General features: G+C 38.6%; 1 protein-coding gene and 1 long non-coding RNA gene across 6 annotated transcripts in view; one reads left to right on the top strand and one right to left on the bottom strand.

The window, feature by feature from the left end:
- Positions 1-19666, top strand: part of CDK6 (cyclin dependent kinase 6) — a 233131-nt gene that overhangs the window by 97221 nt on the left and 116244 nt on the right. For all 5 annotated transcript variants that reach the window (XM_032253043.1, XM_032253046.1, XM_032253045.1 and 2 more), the window contains one exon: positions 10791-10958. In XM_032253043.1, the coding sequence (XP_032108934.1) occupies positions 10791-10958 (168 nt within the window). The remainder of the gene's footprint in view (positions 1-10790; positions 10959-19666) is intronic.
- Positions 17188-18530, bottom strand: LOC116533326. Its single transcript, XR_004261203.1, has 2 exons — positions 18417-18530; positions 17188-17650 (listed from the first exon to the last, which is right to left on the bottom strand). It is a non-coding gene; the product is annotated as an uncharacterized LOC116533326 (long non-coding RNA).

A 19666-nucleotide genomic window follows, 5' to 3' on the forward strand; every position in this document is an offset into this window, starting at 1 on the left:
ATTTGTGGTCCTTGGCACATACTGACATGAAGTATGTAGATACATATTCTTCTCTCTCTGCTAAAATATGAGCTCCTTGGGATATTTCTATGCTTCTATGTAACATCTCCTATTCAGGTGCTTCCATGTAACGTCTCCGAACACAATGCTTTACACATAGTAGGGGCTTCATAGTTCTTTTGAATAAATGGTAGCAATTTATTATGTGTATGAACTTTATAATAAATAAAGTGCTTAATCATATAATATCCTATGTCATATATATATCCATAACGCACATAATTATCTATAAATATATAGTGTATAATCTATAATATGGTATCTTGTTTAAATCTTTTTTTTGAGGTCATTTCCTCAAAAACAGATGTAAAAACCAAGGCCTGCAAAAGTTGTAAGTGACTTGTCTTAGATTATGTAACTTGCAAGTACAAATTTTTATCCAAAGCTTTTAGTCCAAAACCCAGTGCTTTCTTTTAAATCATACTGCCTTCAAAAATGTCAAAAATGGAAAGTTACGTTTCGTGTAACTGACTCACTTAGGTTTATACATACCCAAAAGAAACTTTTTTTATACTTTCATCCCTCCACTTGGCAAGCAGTCAGTAAATTCTTAGTGAGTAACCAGTAAGCCACAATGCAAGATTATGGCCTTTTTGCTAAAGAAAGACTCAGGAATCAGTTTCATCAGTGAGTATGTTCTGTAACTCCTTTACACAAAGCCAAGAGCAAAGGTCACTATAATTCATCTTAATGCATATCTATAGACTATTGGGTGACTCATTTAATCAAATAAAACCAAAAGATTTCTGTGTATAAGGTGTCTTTTTGGATTCTGTGGAGAATATAAAGATGCATTGCATTCCTGTTCCTCAAGGAATTTGTAGTCTAACTGTCCAGCACTTGGCAGTTTATAAAACAAATCAAATATGTAATATAAAATAATCAAATGTCTAGTTCTCTCCGTAGTTCTATGATAGAGGCAGGGCAGGATTTTTCCTGGTTTTTATAAATGAAAAACTGAGGCTTCAAAGGTTGGGACTCAGTAGACACTGGTGACTACTAGAGGAGGGGGTAAGAGCTGAAAAACTACCTTTTGGATTGTATGCTCACTACCTGGGTGATGGGATCATTCACACCCCCAAACCTCCGCGTCATGTAGTTAACCTTTGTAACAAACCTACACGTATACCCTCTGCTCCTAAAATAAAAGTTGACAAAAGTAAAAAATGAAATAAAAAATCTGTACTATTACAAAAAAAGAAACGAAAGAAAGGAGGTAGAACTTGCTTAATCAATTGACTAGTGGCTAAGATGAATGGAACTTGGTAACACTGGATTAAGAGACCATACTTTGAGACACTCCGATATGATGATATGAAATTAAAGCATTATTAGGGGATTTGGCCAATAGTCCAATTCTGCATCCAATGAAGACTCAGGCAAAGTGATATGATCTTTGAAATTCTTCATAGAGGATAAGGTACTTGCTTATAGTCCTACCCCAAGCTGTGGAACTATGTCCTGAAATCCACATCTCTTGACTCCCTGGGCAAGTTGCTTCTGAAAGAAATGGTAAGATAGAAAGGAAACATCCTTCATTGTTTTTGTTCCATGCTTCAGTGTTCATTATAGGCATGGGACTTTTATATTTCTAGAATAATAAGCCCAAAGTCTCAACACATATATGAACATGGTTTAATGGCTAAGAGGTATGAATACTAATTGATATGCCATGCCTCTTCAGTCCCTATCCCCTAATCCAAACCTGCTCTTTGTGATTCCCCTGGAGTTTTATCACCTTCCTCCTCAGAGGAGTCAGTGAGTTCTTTTTAAGCTAATGGCCTTTATAGATTTCATGGTCATTTTTAGTTTTGTTTGGGCCCTCACTTCTTTATGAAAAGTCATTGAGCATTTATTGACACCCATTAACACAATGTGGTGGGAGGTCAATAAATCTAGAGGAAGAGCGATTTAAGCAGAACCCTCTCAGGAGATGGAGCTATGGGACAGTAAATGAGTAAAGATGGCAGAAATCCACAGAGTACCAGGAGGCAGGGCCAGAGAGCTAGTGGGACTTTGGCAGAGGGGCCTGAAGTAGGAGAATAATCTCATAGGATCAGGTTTACACTTTTAAGGGTTTAGTCTAGACGGAGAGTACAAGATGGATTTGCGGACTGAGCTCAGTGGGGAAAGGCTAGGTAATAGTGCATGTGAGGAAGGAGAAGGCAGACCAGGCCTGCTGTAGTGTGAGCCTTAAAGGTGTAGGAATTGTATTTTAAAAGACACGACTTGATTGAGGAACCCACAACAAGAATAAGTGAAGAAAAGGAAAGATGCAATATTGTAAAGGTATCTGTTATCCCCAAATCAATTTACCAATTTTTAAATATCATTGAAAATACTAAAATAATTTTTGGAAGGTGTGGGCATTCAATAAAATGATTCTAAAATCAGTCTGTAATCATAACATACAAGAATATCCAGGAATTCCAGGCACGATGGTGCACATCTGTAGTCTCAGCTACTTGCCGGGCTGAGGTGGGAAAATAACTTGAGACCAGCCTCTAAAAATAAATAAATACATATTTTTATTTTAAGAAAATATTCAGGATGTTTTATAAAGAGTGGAAAGAGAAACCACCCTGGCCAACATAGTGAAACTCTATCTCTACTAAAAATACAAAAATTAGCTGGGTGTAGTGGTGGGAGTCTGTAATCCCAGCTACTCGGGAGGCTGAGGCAGGAGAATCATTTGAACCCAGAAGGCGGAGGTTGCAGTGAGCCAAGATTGCGCCATTGCATTCCAGCCTGAACAACAGGGTGAGACTCCGTCAAAAAAAAAAAAAAAAAAAAAAAAAAAGAATGGAAAGAGAAAACTTTCCTTGAAGATATTAAAATTTACTCCAAATATTTCATAATTAAAGGAGAGAGGTACTATAAACAGAGCCAGAGACAGAAAAGTCCAGAAAATAACTTCAAGTAATTTAGAACATGAGAGATAGTGGTATTTAAAATTCGTGGTTAATTTAATGACTGCTTAAACCCTTTTGCTAATCATGGTATATAAATAAAAATAGAATAATATAGAACCATTAAAAATTAAGCTATAGATATATTGCCAATAGGTCTACATGCAAATGAGTTCAGTATACAGTGTGATGTGAAAAAGATAGTTACAAAATTGTATGCATTTTCATTCCACTTATAAAACAGAGACTAACCATCTGCATGAGTATTATGTAGATGGCAAAATTGAATGAGATTAAAGAAGTCAAAGTTCTGAAGCTAATATTAGCTTGGTCATCCCAGGGATGTTGGCGTCCTGCTGGAAGATGTTGAGTGTGGGGTAGACAGGGTGAGCCAGAGTCCCTGAGTAATATAGAGAGTTGACAGGAAATGATAGTGATGGTGAAGGCGATATTATAAACATTAATGGAAGGAAGTGCACACCTCAAAAAGAAAAGGATATCCACGTGGAAAGGGTAATTGGAAACAAGAAAAGAATGTTGGTATAGGCCCCATTGGGTCTGTACCTTACCCTGGGGTGAACCATGGTGGCTGTAAATGAAAGATAATGTTCATAACAGGTTTAAGTTAATATAATTTTAATTAAGTTAGATTTGTTAGAATAATTTTCAACTGCAGATTACAGAACACTCAATGAAAAACCAGCTTCAGAAGAAAGCATTATTATTTACATAACTACAAGTAAATGATTATTTACATAATAATATGTAAATTATTATGTAAATAATATTATTACTGGAGGCAGGCAGCCCGAAAGTTGATGCAGCTATTCACTGATGTCATCAAAGAACGAGACTCTTTCCCTGTTTACACTCTGGCCTTTTATATGTACAGATGATGTCTCATTATGTTTCAAGATGGTTGCTACAGCTGTAAGTTTATGCTATAAAGCAGTAGCATTCAGTATAAGACGTGGGTGAGGAATGGGAGATGAGGAAGTGCAACAGAGAGCATTCTATTGTGCACCTCTTACCAAGGAGGAAAATGCTTCATGAAACTCTAGCCAATTTGCCCATACAGGACTGGGCGTCATGTTCATCCATGGATCAATTCTTAGCAAAAGGAAATGTGGATTGCCTTCATTGGCCTGGGCCAACTCTTCATGGGTGACAACCAGCAGTGTCTTCTACATCACGCAAATCATAATCTGCTCCACTCTTGTGGAAAACCAGCTTCTCTAAGCATTACCTCATTTGAAGAGGAAGGAAATACAAAGTGAGGGGAAAATTATCAAAAGAGGGAATTGAGAGGAAGAATGTTTAAATAAGAAGGCATTTTGTCCAATTGCAGCTATTAGAAAGCTTATTAAAATTTCTTCTTTTTTTGAGAGCTGTCGCCCAGGCTGGGGTGCAGTTGTGCAATCACGGCTCACTGCAGCCTCGACCTCCCAGGCTCAAGTGATCTTCCCACCTACGCCTCCCAAGTAGCTGGGGCCACAGGCTTGAGCCAACATACCCAACTAATTTTTTGTTTTTTGTAGAGACGGGGTCTCCCTATGTTGCCCAGGCTGGTCTCAAACTCCTGGGCTAAAGTGATCCTCCCACCTCAGCCACCCAGAGTGTTAGGATCACAGGTGTGGGCCACCACACCTGGCCTAAAATATCATTATAGAAAAATGTGTGTTGAAATGTGGAAATATTCACAGCACATTGCAAAATGTTTTTAAAAGCCTCACAATACAACTTGTATAGAATGATAACCACTTGGGTCATTACACAACAACCTAGGCACTTAGGCTTCATGTTTTCTTACATTTTTACCCCATGCTGATTTTTATCTCCTGCTCTGAAGAAATTATATTTAGCATTGCATATTTGTAGTTTCAGTTCCTGATGATTTTCCACAGTGGGTTAATAATAGCCATTATGATGAGGTAATGATTTAGTCTTTCATACTGTTGTTTTAAGTCATTACATTGTTCCTCAAACACCAACATTTTTAGGCTTGGTGGAAATAATTCATTATCTTTTTTTTTTAATTTCTAGTTAGTTGAGACTGATGATAACCTTCTCAGCATTATCATCACTTCCAGGAATGAATAAAAAATGGGTTCTGTTCTCATTTCAGAATGCATATTTCATTATTAAAATTTACATGCAACACCACTTTACTACACTTCTATCCAATTGCCTAGAAGCAGTAAAAATAAGAAGTCAGCGTTTCCATTTAGGGTCCATGCGTTTGTTTCTCCTGAGGGTCCCTGAGGCAATGTGTGCCTAGCTCGGCACGCACAGTGGCAAAGAGACAGGCACTATGACACAGCTTGACCATGCTCTGCTGTGGAACAAAATTCATGTGTGACTCTTTTAGGTTGCCAGTTAATGGCTTGCTTTGAATTCATCTATTACAACTTTCCAGGTGATCTGGAAATTTTAAGGAATCTTCTTGAACCCTCCTCTTGCTTTCTCAGAATTTGTTTTGTCTTTTGTTTTCTGGATGAAGCATTCTTTGGGTCCTCCTGAGGACCAAAGTGAGAAGTAGGGGAGACCTGCTTATAAGCAGACTTTGAAGCTCATTATTGTCATTGCGAATTGATCAGTGAAAGCACACAGGAACGCTGTCAGGTTTTGAAACAGAGTGTAAGATGTGTACATACAGCAAGCTCGACGTGGGGACTTGTGGCATAGATTCTCCCAGAATGCAGACAGGAATGCATGGAATCTCCAAGGAGTGAATGAAGCCACTTGGCTAACCCTCTAGGACCTTAACATGACTCTGTTAATCACTATTTCATTGCTTAGGTAGCAATATTATACCACATTTTATGGGAGAACTAAATTTCTGGGAACAGATCCAGCAATTTCACTTCTGAGTATATATCAAAAAAAAGTTGAAAGCAGAGTCACAAAGAGATCATTGTACACCCGTGTTCATAGCAGCAATATTCACAGTAGCCAAGAAGTGGAAACTACTGAGGTGCCCATCCGTGGATGATCAGATAAACAAAATGTCATATATACATACAATGGAATATTATTTAGCCTTAAAGAGGAAGGAAATTATGACACACACCACAACATGAATGAACCTTGAGGGCACTATGTTAACTGAAGTAAGCCACTCACAAAAAGACAACTACAGTGTGATTCCACATATATGAGATACGTAGAGTAGGCAGATTCATAGAAACAGAAAGTAGAATGGTGGTTGTCACGGGCTGAGGGGAGAGGAACATGGGGAGACATGCAAGAGAAGTTTTCTGCAGGCTCAGGTGACCTTTCCCTCTGTTGCTGTAATCGTAACCCTCACCTTAATTCAAGGTGTTTTTACTGGTTTAGTGCAAAAACAAGCCTTTGTTATATGTGGTGTATTTTAGGCTGGGGGCTCCTCTAACACCCTTCATAGGAAACAGACAAACCATTATGGAGACATTTCTGTGAAAACTTGAAGAACAAAAGACTATGGTTTACTAAGTATAAGGAGAAAAAAAGATTATCTTTGCCTACAAGCTGGATATGTCCTGTTTTTAATATTTAAATAAATAAATTGTCAATGTACATTTTTGGTGCTAAAACTTTGAGGATGTGAGTATCGCACTAGATATGTCTCTACATCCAGAATTGTCTATTTAAAATTGTCATTCTGTGACTTATTATATGATATGACTTAGGTGTTTTTAGTGTCTTTTGGAACTAATCATACTTTTTTGTAATAAGTTAATAAGGCCCAGGCCAGATGCAGTGGCTCACACCTGTAATCACAGCACTTTGGGAGGCCAAGGCAGAAAGATTGATGGCTTCAGGCTAGGAATTCAAGACTAGCCTGGGCAACTTAGCAAAAGCCCTGTCTCTACAAAAATTTAAAAGTAGCCAGGCAGGGTAACACATACTTGTGGTTCCAGCTACTCAGGAGTATTGTTTGAACAAAGGAATTTGAGGTTGCTGTGAGCTATGATGATACCACTGCACTCCAGCCTGGGTGGCAGAGCAAGACCCTGTCTCTAAAAAGAAAAGAAAAAGAAAATAAGGCCCCATGATAAATCTTTTCCCTTTAGAAAAGCCTGAGTAGTTTTTTAGTTTGCTTATTTGTCTTAATTTTAATTAAGAGGATTAGAGCTCTAGAACACGTAAGAGAAATAATTACAAGACTGCGGGGATTTCTTGTGTTCAGAAAGGTCCAGAGTCTTTTTAGGGGCATTGCCAATGTAAAGCCCCACCTAAGATCTCTCGGAGCAGACTTCATTCCACATTGGTGTCCTGTTGAAACATGTTTGCAAGTCACATGTTTTAAAAAGATAGAGTGAGGGTCCCAAGTGACTGTTTATCGTAGGTATGACTACATGTCCAAACCTTTTATACCAGAACTGTGCTGTATAATATAAAAAGGGGAACTTTTAAGCCTGCGTTTAACTGAAAGAGCCTTAACTGGTGGTGTCTGTAATTTCATTGCATTGCATCACTAGGATTACTATGAAATATTTGAGTCGTATATGGGACAGAATAATTTAGATTAAAATCTTCAGGAGCTAATTTAAGAGTATGTCTCACAATACTATAAATTGAGATCGAACAGATAATAAGCTTAAGTAGAGAATCCTTTGAAATGTCTTTGATCAAAACACTTCTTGTGATTCTGTGGGAAAGGGGTTTTTTCTTACCTCATTTAATGTTGTAATTTGTTTATTTATATCATCCTCTGGAATTGGGACCATATCTTATGATTATTTGGGACCAGAGTTCCTGGCATAGCTGAATGTATTTCACCTTTGAAATTAGGTATTGCAATAAAGGATGGCTGAAGACTGAGAGGGGTTCGCCAGTTGTGCTAACAGGCTCATAACACCCAACAACCTAACTCGTGGTTGAATTGCTGAAGGTCATGAGATGCTTGGCAAGATTTTGTTTTTTAAGTCATTAACTCAGTGTTCATTGGTTTAGAATTCCAATTGCACCTAGGTATTGGAGATTTAAAAGAACTCATTTGCTAACCAAATAAAAATTTTAAGTAGCCTAATAAAATCTAAAGAATGGTAATTCTTATATAGAATCAACCTACATCTATAGGCATTATGCACATGGAATCAATGTTAGTGCAGTCATGTGGATTCATACTGCCTAACCCATGCTTTGGTATGATATTAACAAGCCCTTTTAATCTACTCTACCTTTAAACAAAGGAGAACTAGGCCTGTAGTATAAGTGCCACAGTGAAACAACTAAAACTGAATAATAATAATTATGGCATATCCCAGGGAGAAAAACTATGCAGCCATTAAAAATCTCATTGTATAAAAAAGTCATATTGCAGAATTTTATTAAAGTGGCAAAATGTTGATGACGAATTGTTACATGTTTTTAAAAGAGCCACAAAATAATGTGTACAGAATTATAACCATTTTTACTTAAATATACTTATACATACAAATATAATGAAATATGTAATTTTTAAAAGACTAGAAAGACACACAGAAAAGTGTTATTAACAGTGAAGTTTTCTCCGTTCTCCAAGTGGTGGAATTTTTGAGTGATTTTTCTTCTTCTCTGGATTTTTTAAACATTATTCTCTGCATTAAACATGCATCTATACATCTTATCAATTTTTTAATTAAGAACACACAGTATGTGCTATATAACACAAATAAAAGCAATAGACATGTTTTTAAATTTTTATTCTGCTAATTGGCTGCTAAAATTGTCTGAACACTGCAGCATGGCCCAGATTTATTCTTTGTACTGTTTTAAATGAGTGACACTTAACTGTATAAAAGCTAAAGATGACGAGCCAGCATGATATTACTTTAGGTTAGTCATGCTTTTTAAAATTCAGTGCTTACAAGTTGTGTGCATGTGTTTCCAATAAAGACTTATTTGCCACAGCAGAAGAGGACTTCTTGAACATTTTGTGCTACATTTTCACACTCCTGTTTATTCATTGCAACTTATTGGACCTGCAGTGTTTCTCAAGTCTTGAAGGGCTTTCCCTCCCCAATGCAGTCTTCTCCAGAGTTTTGGGAAGCTTAGAAGGTAACCTCTGCCAGTTCAGAATATTCACTTAGGGGGATGTCAAAAATGATTCTAGGTCACTGCGTGCCCCCTCAAGTGCTTTGTTCACATCGATCTTCTAGCATGGTCATGTTTTCCTTTAGTTGTTTGTGAATCTGTCTCCCCCAGAAATCAGGATACTTATCTTGGCAATAATCATCGTAATAATTACTGTTTGTCAAATGCTTACCATATGCCAGGAACTGCACCAGCACTTGGCATACGTTACTTCATTTACCCCCCTAATAGTAGGAAAAGTAATTGCTACTTTCTCCACCTAATAAAAGGAAAAATTAAGGCTTTAGTTTTAAACAAGCTAGGATATAAAGACAGAACTCCCAACTCTAAAGGAAGAACCAAAACCATAAACCAGTAACCGAAACCATAAACCAGTAACCAAAACCATAAACCAGTAACCAGATATACTGTTCTCAGAGGATTCAGTGATCCAGCCAATGATAAGTGTATCCTCATAGCCCCTTTCAGCTCTGAAATCCACGAGGGTGCCCAGTCATTTTTCTAACCCTTGTATTAATAAAATGGCTCCATCCTCCCTTATATACACCATTCTCATAATATTTGGGTGGGGGGAGTAGGTCACTCTTAATTATCACAAATTTCAGAGGATCATGAAATCATGCCCAATGTCTTAGCTCCTACTGTCCAATACTGTTCCTGAGTGTTAAATCTTGTACATATTTATATTGATCCTAAAATTAGAAAAAGATCTGATCCTGGTCTATATTCTGAATGCACCCCTCCTCCATGCTGGTTAATAATAACAGTAATAAGAGCCGCCATTTACTGAATATTAACTATGGTGCTAAGTGCTTTACAATGATCCTATGATAAAGTGGGTTTTGTTACTTTCCCATTTTACAGAGAGGGAAACTAAGGCTTAGAGAGGTTAAATGGCTTGCCTTATTTTGCATACTCGTTTTTTCATTGATTTGATAAAGGAATACATTGGAGATTTGAATTGAGGTTTTCCAGACTCTAGTTTAAATCAAGACTGTTAATACTCTAAAAGAGTTGATTACGACTGGGCATGGTGGCTCACATCTGTAATCCCAGCACTTTGGGAGGCTGAGGCAGGAGAATACCTCGGGCCTAGGAGTCTGAGACTACCCTAGTCAACATAGTGAGACCCTGTTTCTACGAAAACTAAACCAGTCTAGCATGGTTGTGCACACCTCTGGTCCCACCTACTTGGGAGGCCGAGGCAGGAGGGTCTCTTGAGCCCAGGAAATCAAGGCTGCAGTGAACCATGATCACACCCCTGCATTATAGCCTGGGTAACAGAGCAAGAGCCTGCCTAAAAGTGGGCAATGCTTAGAATAGTGCTTGACATACAGTGAGTGTTTAGTATTAGGTGCTATAAAATAATAATCACCATTAATAACAATATTGTTATACACTGGATTTTAATTGTTGAAATGACACATTAAACAATATAGAAGCAAAAAATGTCCCATCACAACCTCTTCTTTCCTCTCCCTGGCATGAGCCACTGAGACCAGTTTGACAGATAACCTTCTAGAACGTTTCCTCTCCCATCAAAAATATTTTAAAATTGTCCTTTCCTTAATAAAATACAGGTTCAGAGTGAAATTTTTTGCAGTGTTGTTGAAAGTGTGGGAGTGGAAAGGCAAGAAGGGAGACAGATTCACTCAATCAGCCATCCTTATCAAATGCCTGCTGCATGCCAAGCGGCCACAAAATGCTGAGGCTGAACTTCTGTTTTGAGCGTTTATTGATTTTCTCTTTTTTTTATTTTATTAGGATATGATGTTTCAGCTTCTCCGAGGTCTGGACTTTCTTCATTCACACCGAGTAGTGCATCGCGATCTAAAACCACAAAACATTCTGGTGACCAGCAACGGACAAATAAAACTCGCTGACTTCGGCCTTGCCCGCATCTACAGTTTCCAGATGGCTCTAACTTCAGTGGTGAGTGGGAGAGTGCTGTCCTTTATTAAACTTACTTTTCCTCTTTTGAATGACAGTCTGTCCCCCTTCCATGTCCCTAACGTTACTACTGCCCATGGCTAGTTGGTGGATAGAATGTCTGCCCTTTTTTATATGCCAGTGGGCAGGCAAAAAGCATTCTGCCTACAGCTACAGTCATATCCAGGCTGGGCTTATTGTGAACAGGACCCATTGCAGAAATAGCCTGTTGCATCTTAGCCACTGGACAGGAATCAGTTACAAGTTTCCAAATGCTTTCTGCCATAACCACTGTTTTCAGAGCTGTATGCACAATGCCTAGGGAACACACAGCTCAAGGTCAGGGAAGAAAGAGTATGAGCAATGTTGACCTGTCTGCAGCATCCTGGTTTGTGAAACAGAGTGCCTACACAGGTGTATTAAATCACTCCTCTGAAGCTGTGGTGCCAGCTCTAAAGAAGAAATCAAATTCCCAGTGAACTTGGAGAATGCATGAATGTTTAATACCGCCATGCCAGGCGAAGGCTCATATAAGCCTCAATAGAAACAGCAAACCCAACAGCCCTTTTTGGCAAAAAATGACAATTAGGATATCCTGTTTCTTTGTGCCATTCAGGTGCAAAACCATAATCTCTATTGACATTGCTTAGCTTCTGTTTCTCCATATAGTTTATTATTTCTCAGATGGATTTTGTGAGATTCTGCACCTCAAATACAAACAGAGCAGCCTGGAAATAGATGTTAATACCTTTCTCTTTGAAAGACCTATTTTGCTTATGGTAAATTCACACCTTATATACAGTAAATTAAATAAATTATATACAATAAATTAAGCCTTAAGAAAAAGAATTTTAGAAAAAGAAAATGTCCTTGTATATTCAAAGAAATAAAAAATAAAAAGAAGCCATATTGTTCATCTTTAGCCTCAGAGTGGTTCTCACATCAGCAGCAGCATGGCCCTGTTGTTAAGAAATGATTGGCAGCATCTTTGGTCATTCTGTACAGCAAAAAAATTGTTTCCCCAAATTTTAGTAATACTTCAGCTGATAAGTAGAAATTCAAGAGAGGAGTTGAAAATTCTAAGAGACAGATAACTTGCCTTAGGAAAAAATCCAATTTATAAAAGTGTCCCCCACCTCCTGCCCCCAATCAAAATAGGGGTGCTACCACCTGGACGTGTAAGACCAATTACTTTCCAAACATTATAGACTTTTCCTGGGGCATCAGAACTTTTAGTGCAGAGGATTCCTTGGAAAATGTTGCCATTGTTAGAAGATAAATCCTACTTGCTTCCTCTTTGCCCAGCATACACCATTGCTTTAGAGAAGAGATGGCACAAGATGATGTTTTAAAGATAGGTCTCAGCTTTGGGCAGGGTCAAGAAAGCCTTTGTATTCTTATATAATCACACCAGAAAGGGTTGACTCTGTGTATTTCCCCAGTGGGAAGGGTGAGGTAGGCTTCGGGTTTCCCTAGGAAGTTGTTGCGCATGTTGTTTTGGGGCCCTGGGGAGCAGCTTGAATAGGTTTTGTGATCTGGAGAGTCATCAGGGAAGTAGATGGAAGGAACTCCTCTCCTTGGGTACATTAATTGAGGGAAGGATGAGCTGTAACTGAGATGGACACTTTTGTTTTAATCCCTCCAAATGGGCACTAAAAACCATACATGAAAACAGGAAACCCAGTTGGTTTGTGTTTTGATTTTATTTTATTTATTTTTTGCTTATTAAATTTGAGGAATAATAGCCCAGCTTGTGCGTAACATCAATTAACATTCCATTCTTGCTGAAAGTTGATATGTTCAAACAGGAAAATGTAGACATAGAGGAAAGGGAGAAAGGCAGTCATAAATACACAGTTTTTCAGTACCTAGTTTTTGCTGCATGCTTTGTATTTCCTATAATGACGTAAGTAGAACATGTTAGCAACTGAGGACACTAGAATAGAACAAATTCAGAATTTATTTGAAAGAGTGACAGTTGGAATTTAATGGCAATAATAAAGGATATGTTGCTATAGGGTACTACATTTTTAAATGTCCCCACTCTTTTGTATTTTTCTACTTAAAGGAAATATCCATTTAATATAGTAATGCATTGATTTATATACACATCGTGACATATAAAAACTTGGAATCATAATTTTTCAGGGTGAACTGTTATGTATTTTTAGTGTCTCTTGAAGAGAAAAAGACTACACTCCCCTTCCTGGAAATACACATTTTTTAGTGGGTTATGTCATACAGGAACTGAGAATCAACTTAATTTGTGGAATGTTAAAGGAATTACAAGTTAACTGATTCAAAACTGACATCTTAAAACTATGAGAAATGCTAGCATTTTACTTATCTTTCAAAGCCTGACTCCAGGGGTACCCTTTCTAGTATCCCTTGCAAAAATTAATTCCTCTTTACTCTCTCAGTGTTTCCAGAGTCATATTTTGTTTTTGTTTTTGTTTTGAGATGGAGTTTCACATTGTTGCCCAGGCTGGAGTCAGTGACCCTATCTATCTTGGCTCACTGCAACCTCTGCCCACCAGGTTCAAGCGATTCTTGTGTCTCAGCCTCACAAGTAGCTGTGATTACAGAACACTCCGGGCTAATTTTTGTAATTTTAGTAGAGATGGGGGTTCACCATGTTGGCCAGGCTGGCTTTGAACTCCTGAATTCAAGTGATCTGTCCACCTCGGCCTCCCAAAGTGCTGGGATTATAGGTATGAGCCACCGTGCCTGGTCCATAATACTGTTTTCTATCTTGTTTTTAGTTATTTGGGGATTTTATTTATCAGGCTATAAGTTCCTTGAAGGCAGATGCTCATCTTATTCAGCCCTAACACACAGTGCCTTGTTTATTTTGATAGGCACTCGGGAAATACTTTTCAGTGAATAAATTGATAAATGCTGACTTGCAGATATAAGCAGTTGGGTTGTAATAAGTGTAGGGAAGGAGTTATCTTATACATTTAATGGTTTCATTTGATGTGTTTCAATATTTCTCATAGCTACCTGGTAATGCACAGCTGAAGGACTTACTAAAACATATACCTTAAAATGGCTGAGTCCATTTTCAAAATCATGAAAGGTATTAATAAGTATTAATGCCCTTTCATAATAGGTCTTTCAAAAATCATGAAAGTTATTGATACATGCTGTAGCTCAGTCTCAAGTTAGGAGTGAAAAGTTGATGCAAACCCAGGTTCATGGTCTGTGTATTGTTTTTACCATAATCCTTTCTGCTACCTCATGAACAAATGATGTGTATGAATTGAACTTCTTGTCCTGAACAGAAAGCTGTAGAAATAGAGGAATGTAGCGTTATTGTAATTCTACTACCTATTCGAAGACTTTCTTTAACCCCTTGTATTTTGGTATTAAAGCAAGTTTTAGAAGAGGAGTCGTATTATTCTAAAATAATTAACATCCTCTAAATGAAAGAATGGGTGAATTACTAGACAACTGTTACTATCTATGTTAATATATATGTATTTACATAATAAATGATATTTCTATTTGAACAATTACAAAAGTTTATACTCTTAACTTCTTTCTGAAAACTTCAAAATGTTCTTACATAGAGAACTTTGAGGAAGCAGTTAGCAGTATTTATTTTCATTTTTAAGTTCATGATCACCTGGGAGATCCTCAACTCCTGTTCCTTAATTTCTGAGCCAGTGTGCTCTATGCCAGTATTCAAGACACGGCATCTTTTGTATTAATTGAGAAATTAGTTCTAGACAGGTAAGCTTTCCAGCATCTTAAGGTGTAACTCCTTATATTCTGATCTTTATTATTTTATTTTTCAAGTGAAAATGAGTTTCTTGTTCTGAAAAACAAGTTTCATAAGTAGAATATACTTCATATGTGGGCCTTTGGTAGAAATTAATTTAGGACAGTAGCCTGGACTATAGGTATAACTGTAGGTGGTATGTAACATTGTACCAAATGACTTATTTTGTCCTCTTCTGATAAATTGAGGACTAATCAAAGAGTTAAATGTCCTTTGGATGCCTAACTTTGCCAGGCTGCCTCCAGCATGACATTCAGGTGTCTTTATGGGGTATTGGATTCTTGCTGCTCAGTATAGTGTCTTGTGTGCACATGTACCTATACAGGGTATTATACCTATTTCTTTAATTGTATTATTAAGATGTGGAAGGCAACAGTGTTTGCCTTAATCCTAGGCAAGAGGGGCCCCTGTCCTGGATCTCATGCTTTAGAGAAGCCTACACTGGCCCTGCTCTAGCCTTGTCTCCTTTTATGGAGCACACAACCCAGGGTACCAAGGAAACATGTCCCTTGAGACCTCCACCCCACCGCATACCACACACAGGACATTGCAGTTCCCTGACTAAATGAGAACAGCATGGGCTTATCCTTCCTCCTAATAGAGATTTTGCCACTTGCGTGTTCACCCCTAAGCCCGGGGGCAGCTGTTTGCAGCATAGAGCAGAGCTTGGACTTGCAATCTAGAGTGTCTGTAAGCATGTGTGTGAGGCCCCCTGTGGTTCAAAGAAGGAGTTGGAAATGTGCAGAAAAGCGGGGCCTGTTACACTTAACACCTGGCATGGGTTATTTTTGTCAGAAAAATTTCTCTGAAACCATGAAAAATTAACTTCTCTGACCTCTATTGACTGTTACATTTATTCTCATTGGAAAACCAATGAGAACAGGTTCCAGGGAGGTTCCTTCCATTGCAGGTAACTGATAGGCAAGAATCATGACACATGCAGTTATACAATGTCTGTGGCAAAAGTATTTCAAGAATATACACATATTTGGTACAATGACTGTTGTGACTAGCTGAAATTATATTTAGAGTCACTCTGAAGTCAACATTTCTAGGTCCTTCTCATGTGAAATGTAGTGCATGGTTCAACTCATTTTTTTCAAGATAAGGGAAATACAGACCAGCTGCTCAGCTGGCAGTTTCAGTCCTACCTGACTGCACCTGGGTCTGACACATCTTAGAGCAGAGCTGAGAACATCACCAGCCGCCCTAGTGAGGGCTCGGACGGTCACGAAGCACTGTGACCAGCAAGCTCAGGAAGGGAGCAGTCTTATCTTCCCGTTTATGATGCAAAATGTTTGTTTATTTTTTTTCTAAACCTAACCATACAGCTTGGAGGGTGATACTGTTGCCATTGGATTTGGTGTTCTTGGAACTCTTTATCAACCATTTCATTCTGAAAGTGGGAAAACTGCCATTCAAAAAGGCAGTGTGACCAGATTAAGTCTGAATTCACCAAATAGATTGTAAATGGCTTAGAGAATTCTAATGTTCATAACACTGGCTCCGCCCACTATCCCTACTCCTCTTTGTTCCATACCAAAATTTCAGTACCTCGGAAGGTATCAGACTGTGTTCTGTGGAACTCTCGGGTTCTACAAAGGGTATTTAGGGGTTCCACAAATATTTAGGAGTCCATTTTTTTTTAATTTTTTTAAAGTCTTGTTAAAATGGTAAGAGGAAAAACAACTAGCTCATGCCACATTTTGACACAGTGAGAAACACTGGGTCATGAACTGGTACCTCCTAGTTTTCTTTTTTTATGTAGATCTCAATAAAGCTTTTGCCACACTGTGGACCTGAATGTCTTATAAAAGTATCATTGCTTAGGAAAAATGATTCACTTCTATCTGTGTCCTCTCCCTTAAAATTACCCAAGTGCATCACTGCAACAGCACATGCATTGTGCTGCACTCACTGTACATGGGACTACTTTGGGGACCACCCAAGGTGATACCAGTATTGATGTTTTTATACCACATGTGATTACCAACACCCAGGCAGTTAGAGCCAGTCACTCCCCAGGACAGCCATCATAAAGCCATCCATGGGTAGGGAGAAGTCTGTAACCTAAAATGAGGTCATTCTTTTTTACCTCATTTTGACCTCAGTAGCTTCACCTCCTGAGATGAAATCCAAAATTGGCCTGCCTTCCATCAATTTCTTCTTTGCACTGAACCTGAGAGTGGCCTGTCATTGTATTTTGAGGGCCTTTATACACTCATTTAATGCTATTAATGAAGTTAGCATTTTCCCTTCAAATGCCTGTGCCTAAGCCACCCATATAGTTTAGAGAAAAATTCCTTTTTGTACTGTAATGGAAGAGTGGGAATATGTTCCTATCTTTTTAGTGATTTAATAAAATTCTCACTAAATGAATTATATTCTCTTTCTCCAAGGATCTTTTTCTCCATATTATCTTCACTAATAAAAGATAGACATTCTCCGAAAACAACTTTTATTCCATAGAAATCCCAAAAAGACAACAAGTAAATTTTAAACACAGGAAGACGTTTATTCGACAGCTCTACAGAGTACAAAACTTCATTTGGAAATTTTTTTTAATCTGTAACTGATAAGATTCCCAATATTGCTTTATTTGAGATCATTAAATTATTTAATACCATAAATATTACAAAAATTGCCAGGGAAAGCGTCAGGAAGAATAGCTAATGAGCACTAGTCTTGATACCTAGGTGGTGGGATAATCTGTGTAGCAGACTACCATGGCACACGTTTACCTTTGTAACAAACCTGTACATCCTGCACATGTATTCTGGAACTTGAAGAAAAAAAAATTGCATACATCCCCTTCTTATGCCTCTGATGATCTTCCTTACTCTGATCCCAATGTTGATAACCTTTAGTAACACTGAAGGAATGCTGTGGATTCAGAAACTTCTTTATAAGCCTAGGGGAGAAAATCAATGAAATTGAATTGTGGCTTTCAGTCAACAAATAATTACTGATCACTTTCTATCAGATGCTGTCAGTAAACCTGAGGGATGATGGTGAACGGAAATAGACAAGGTCCGTGCTCTTAGAGAGCTTACAAGGGAGATGGGGAGATAGATCTGAAACAGATAGTCACACAAAGAAAAGTATAGTTAGAAACAGAGATAAGTGCAATTTTAAAAAAAGGATATGGTTTTATGAGACCATATGATAAGGCTCAGGAACTTGCCTAGTCTAAGGGACAGGGAAGCCCTCCCTCCTCAGCCAGGATGCTTAAAGAGGTCACCAGTATCCTCTTCTTGAACACACCTGGCTACGGACCCTGTGAATGTGTGCATCATGCAATTTGTGTTTGGAGTGTGTGCGTGCGTGCGTGCGTGTGTGCGTGCGTGTGTGTGTGTGTTTGGAGTGACTCATTCTACAGCACCTAGTTGGCACCACCAAGTGACACAGTGAAGCAAGACCAGAGATCGGAGAACAATGTCATCTTTTACAGGAGAAAATAAATTGTTTATGCTTGTTTCCTCTTCGTGAGCATTGTATTTACTATGGAGACCTGGCAGGGTTTGTGCCTCGGCTTGGGCAGCTGAGTAGCTCCCACAGAAGCCTCCAGACACTGCCAGTGCATACTGAATAAATCAAACCAAGAACATTACATGAGTATAATGGAAAAAACCCAAAGCCCTGTTGCCTCGTCACCTCAGCGAAAGTGCAGGACACACCTCTGAAGCAGGAAGGGCTCCTGTGACTCCTTCTCCGCTCAGCGTCTTGCCATGACACAACCAGGTCTGTTTTGTTAAAACATCCAGTTGTCAGTACATATTTCATAGTTAACAATGGAGTGTTTGTGCTGGTTTCATTTTCAGTTTCACCAATGAGGGAAGTGGAACACAATGGGGGCAGTGCACAGAGCTGGGAACAGGACACGTTTTCTTTAGGATTCCCAGAGCTGGGTACGTGGAAAATGCCAGAGCCAAAACAAACATGAAAACCCATCCAGATTCTCCATTGCGCATTCTCAGTGGTAATAAAACACATTTGAGTTACTATCTGATAGGTTAACTCTGCCTCCGCGGTGAAGGCAAATATCGATGACCACTGTGAGCATTTCTGCCATGTAGAAAGAGAACGTAGTCCATACTGCACAGAAAGCTGCTGTTGGTGCATGTACATGCGTGTGGGTATCTAATTGCACCAAGTAGATTTGCGAAGTGAATCAAATGACTGAATTCCTTGTTTATAAAAGATAGTCATTCATTTGACTCACCCAATTCTAGCTCCTTCATAAGTGGTTACTGTTGTGAATTAGTTTGGACAAAAACAGTTCAACTGTAATGCTATGGCATGGAGGATGTTTTACTCAGAGAAAGAGCTGGATGTTCCTTGCTTTCTTCCTGCATTTGTTAGGCAGCATCTATCAGGGTATGATATAGAGAGAGTCTGGTTGTCTGTCTTTTTTTCTTTTTCTTTCTTTCTTCCCTCCCTCCCTCCCTCCCTCCCTTCCTTCCTTTTTTCCTTCCTTCTTCCTTCTCCTTCCCTTTTTCCTTTACTATTCTCTTTCCTTTCCTTTCCTTGACCATGTCTTGCTGTGTTGTCCAGGCTAGAGTGCAGTGGCACAGTCCTAGCTCACTGCAGCCTCCAATTCCTGGGCTCAAGCCGTCCTCCTGCCTCGGCCTCCCAAGTAGTAGGACTAAAGGTACACACTACCATGCCTAGCTACTTTGCTTTTTTTAGAGATGGGAGTCTCACTATGTTGCCCAGGCTGATCTCAAACTCCTAGCCTCAAACAATCCTCTTATCTCAGTCTCCTAAAATGCTGGGATTACAGATGTGAGTTACCATGCCTGAACCTGTTTTTCATATAGACACCCTGTATGATGCCATTCAAAATCTCAAAAGCCTGAGGCCAAATTAAACATAGAGACCAAGCATCATTTTAAGATTAATGAGACCAAATGCTTCAGAAAGGTTT

This window comes from Sapajus apella, unplaced genomic scaffold (assembly GCF_009761245.1).
Source record: "Sapajus apella isolate SASKATOON/1434 unplaced genomic scaffold, GSC_monkey_1.0 scaffold81, whole genome shotgun sequence".
NCBI classification, from domain to species: Eukaryota; Metazoa; Chordata; class Mammalia; order Primates; family Cebidae; genus Sapajus; species Sapajus apella.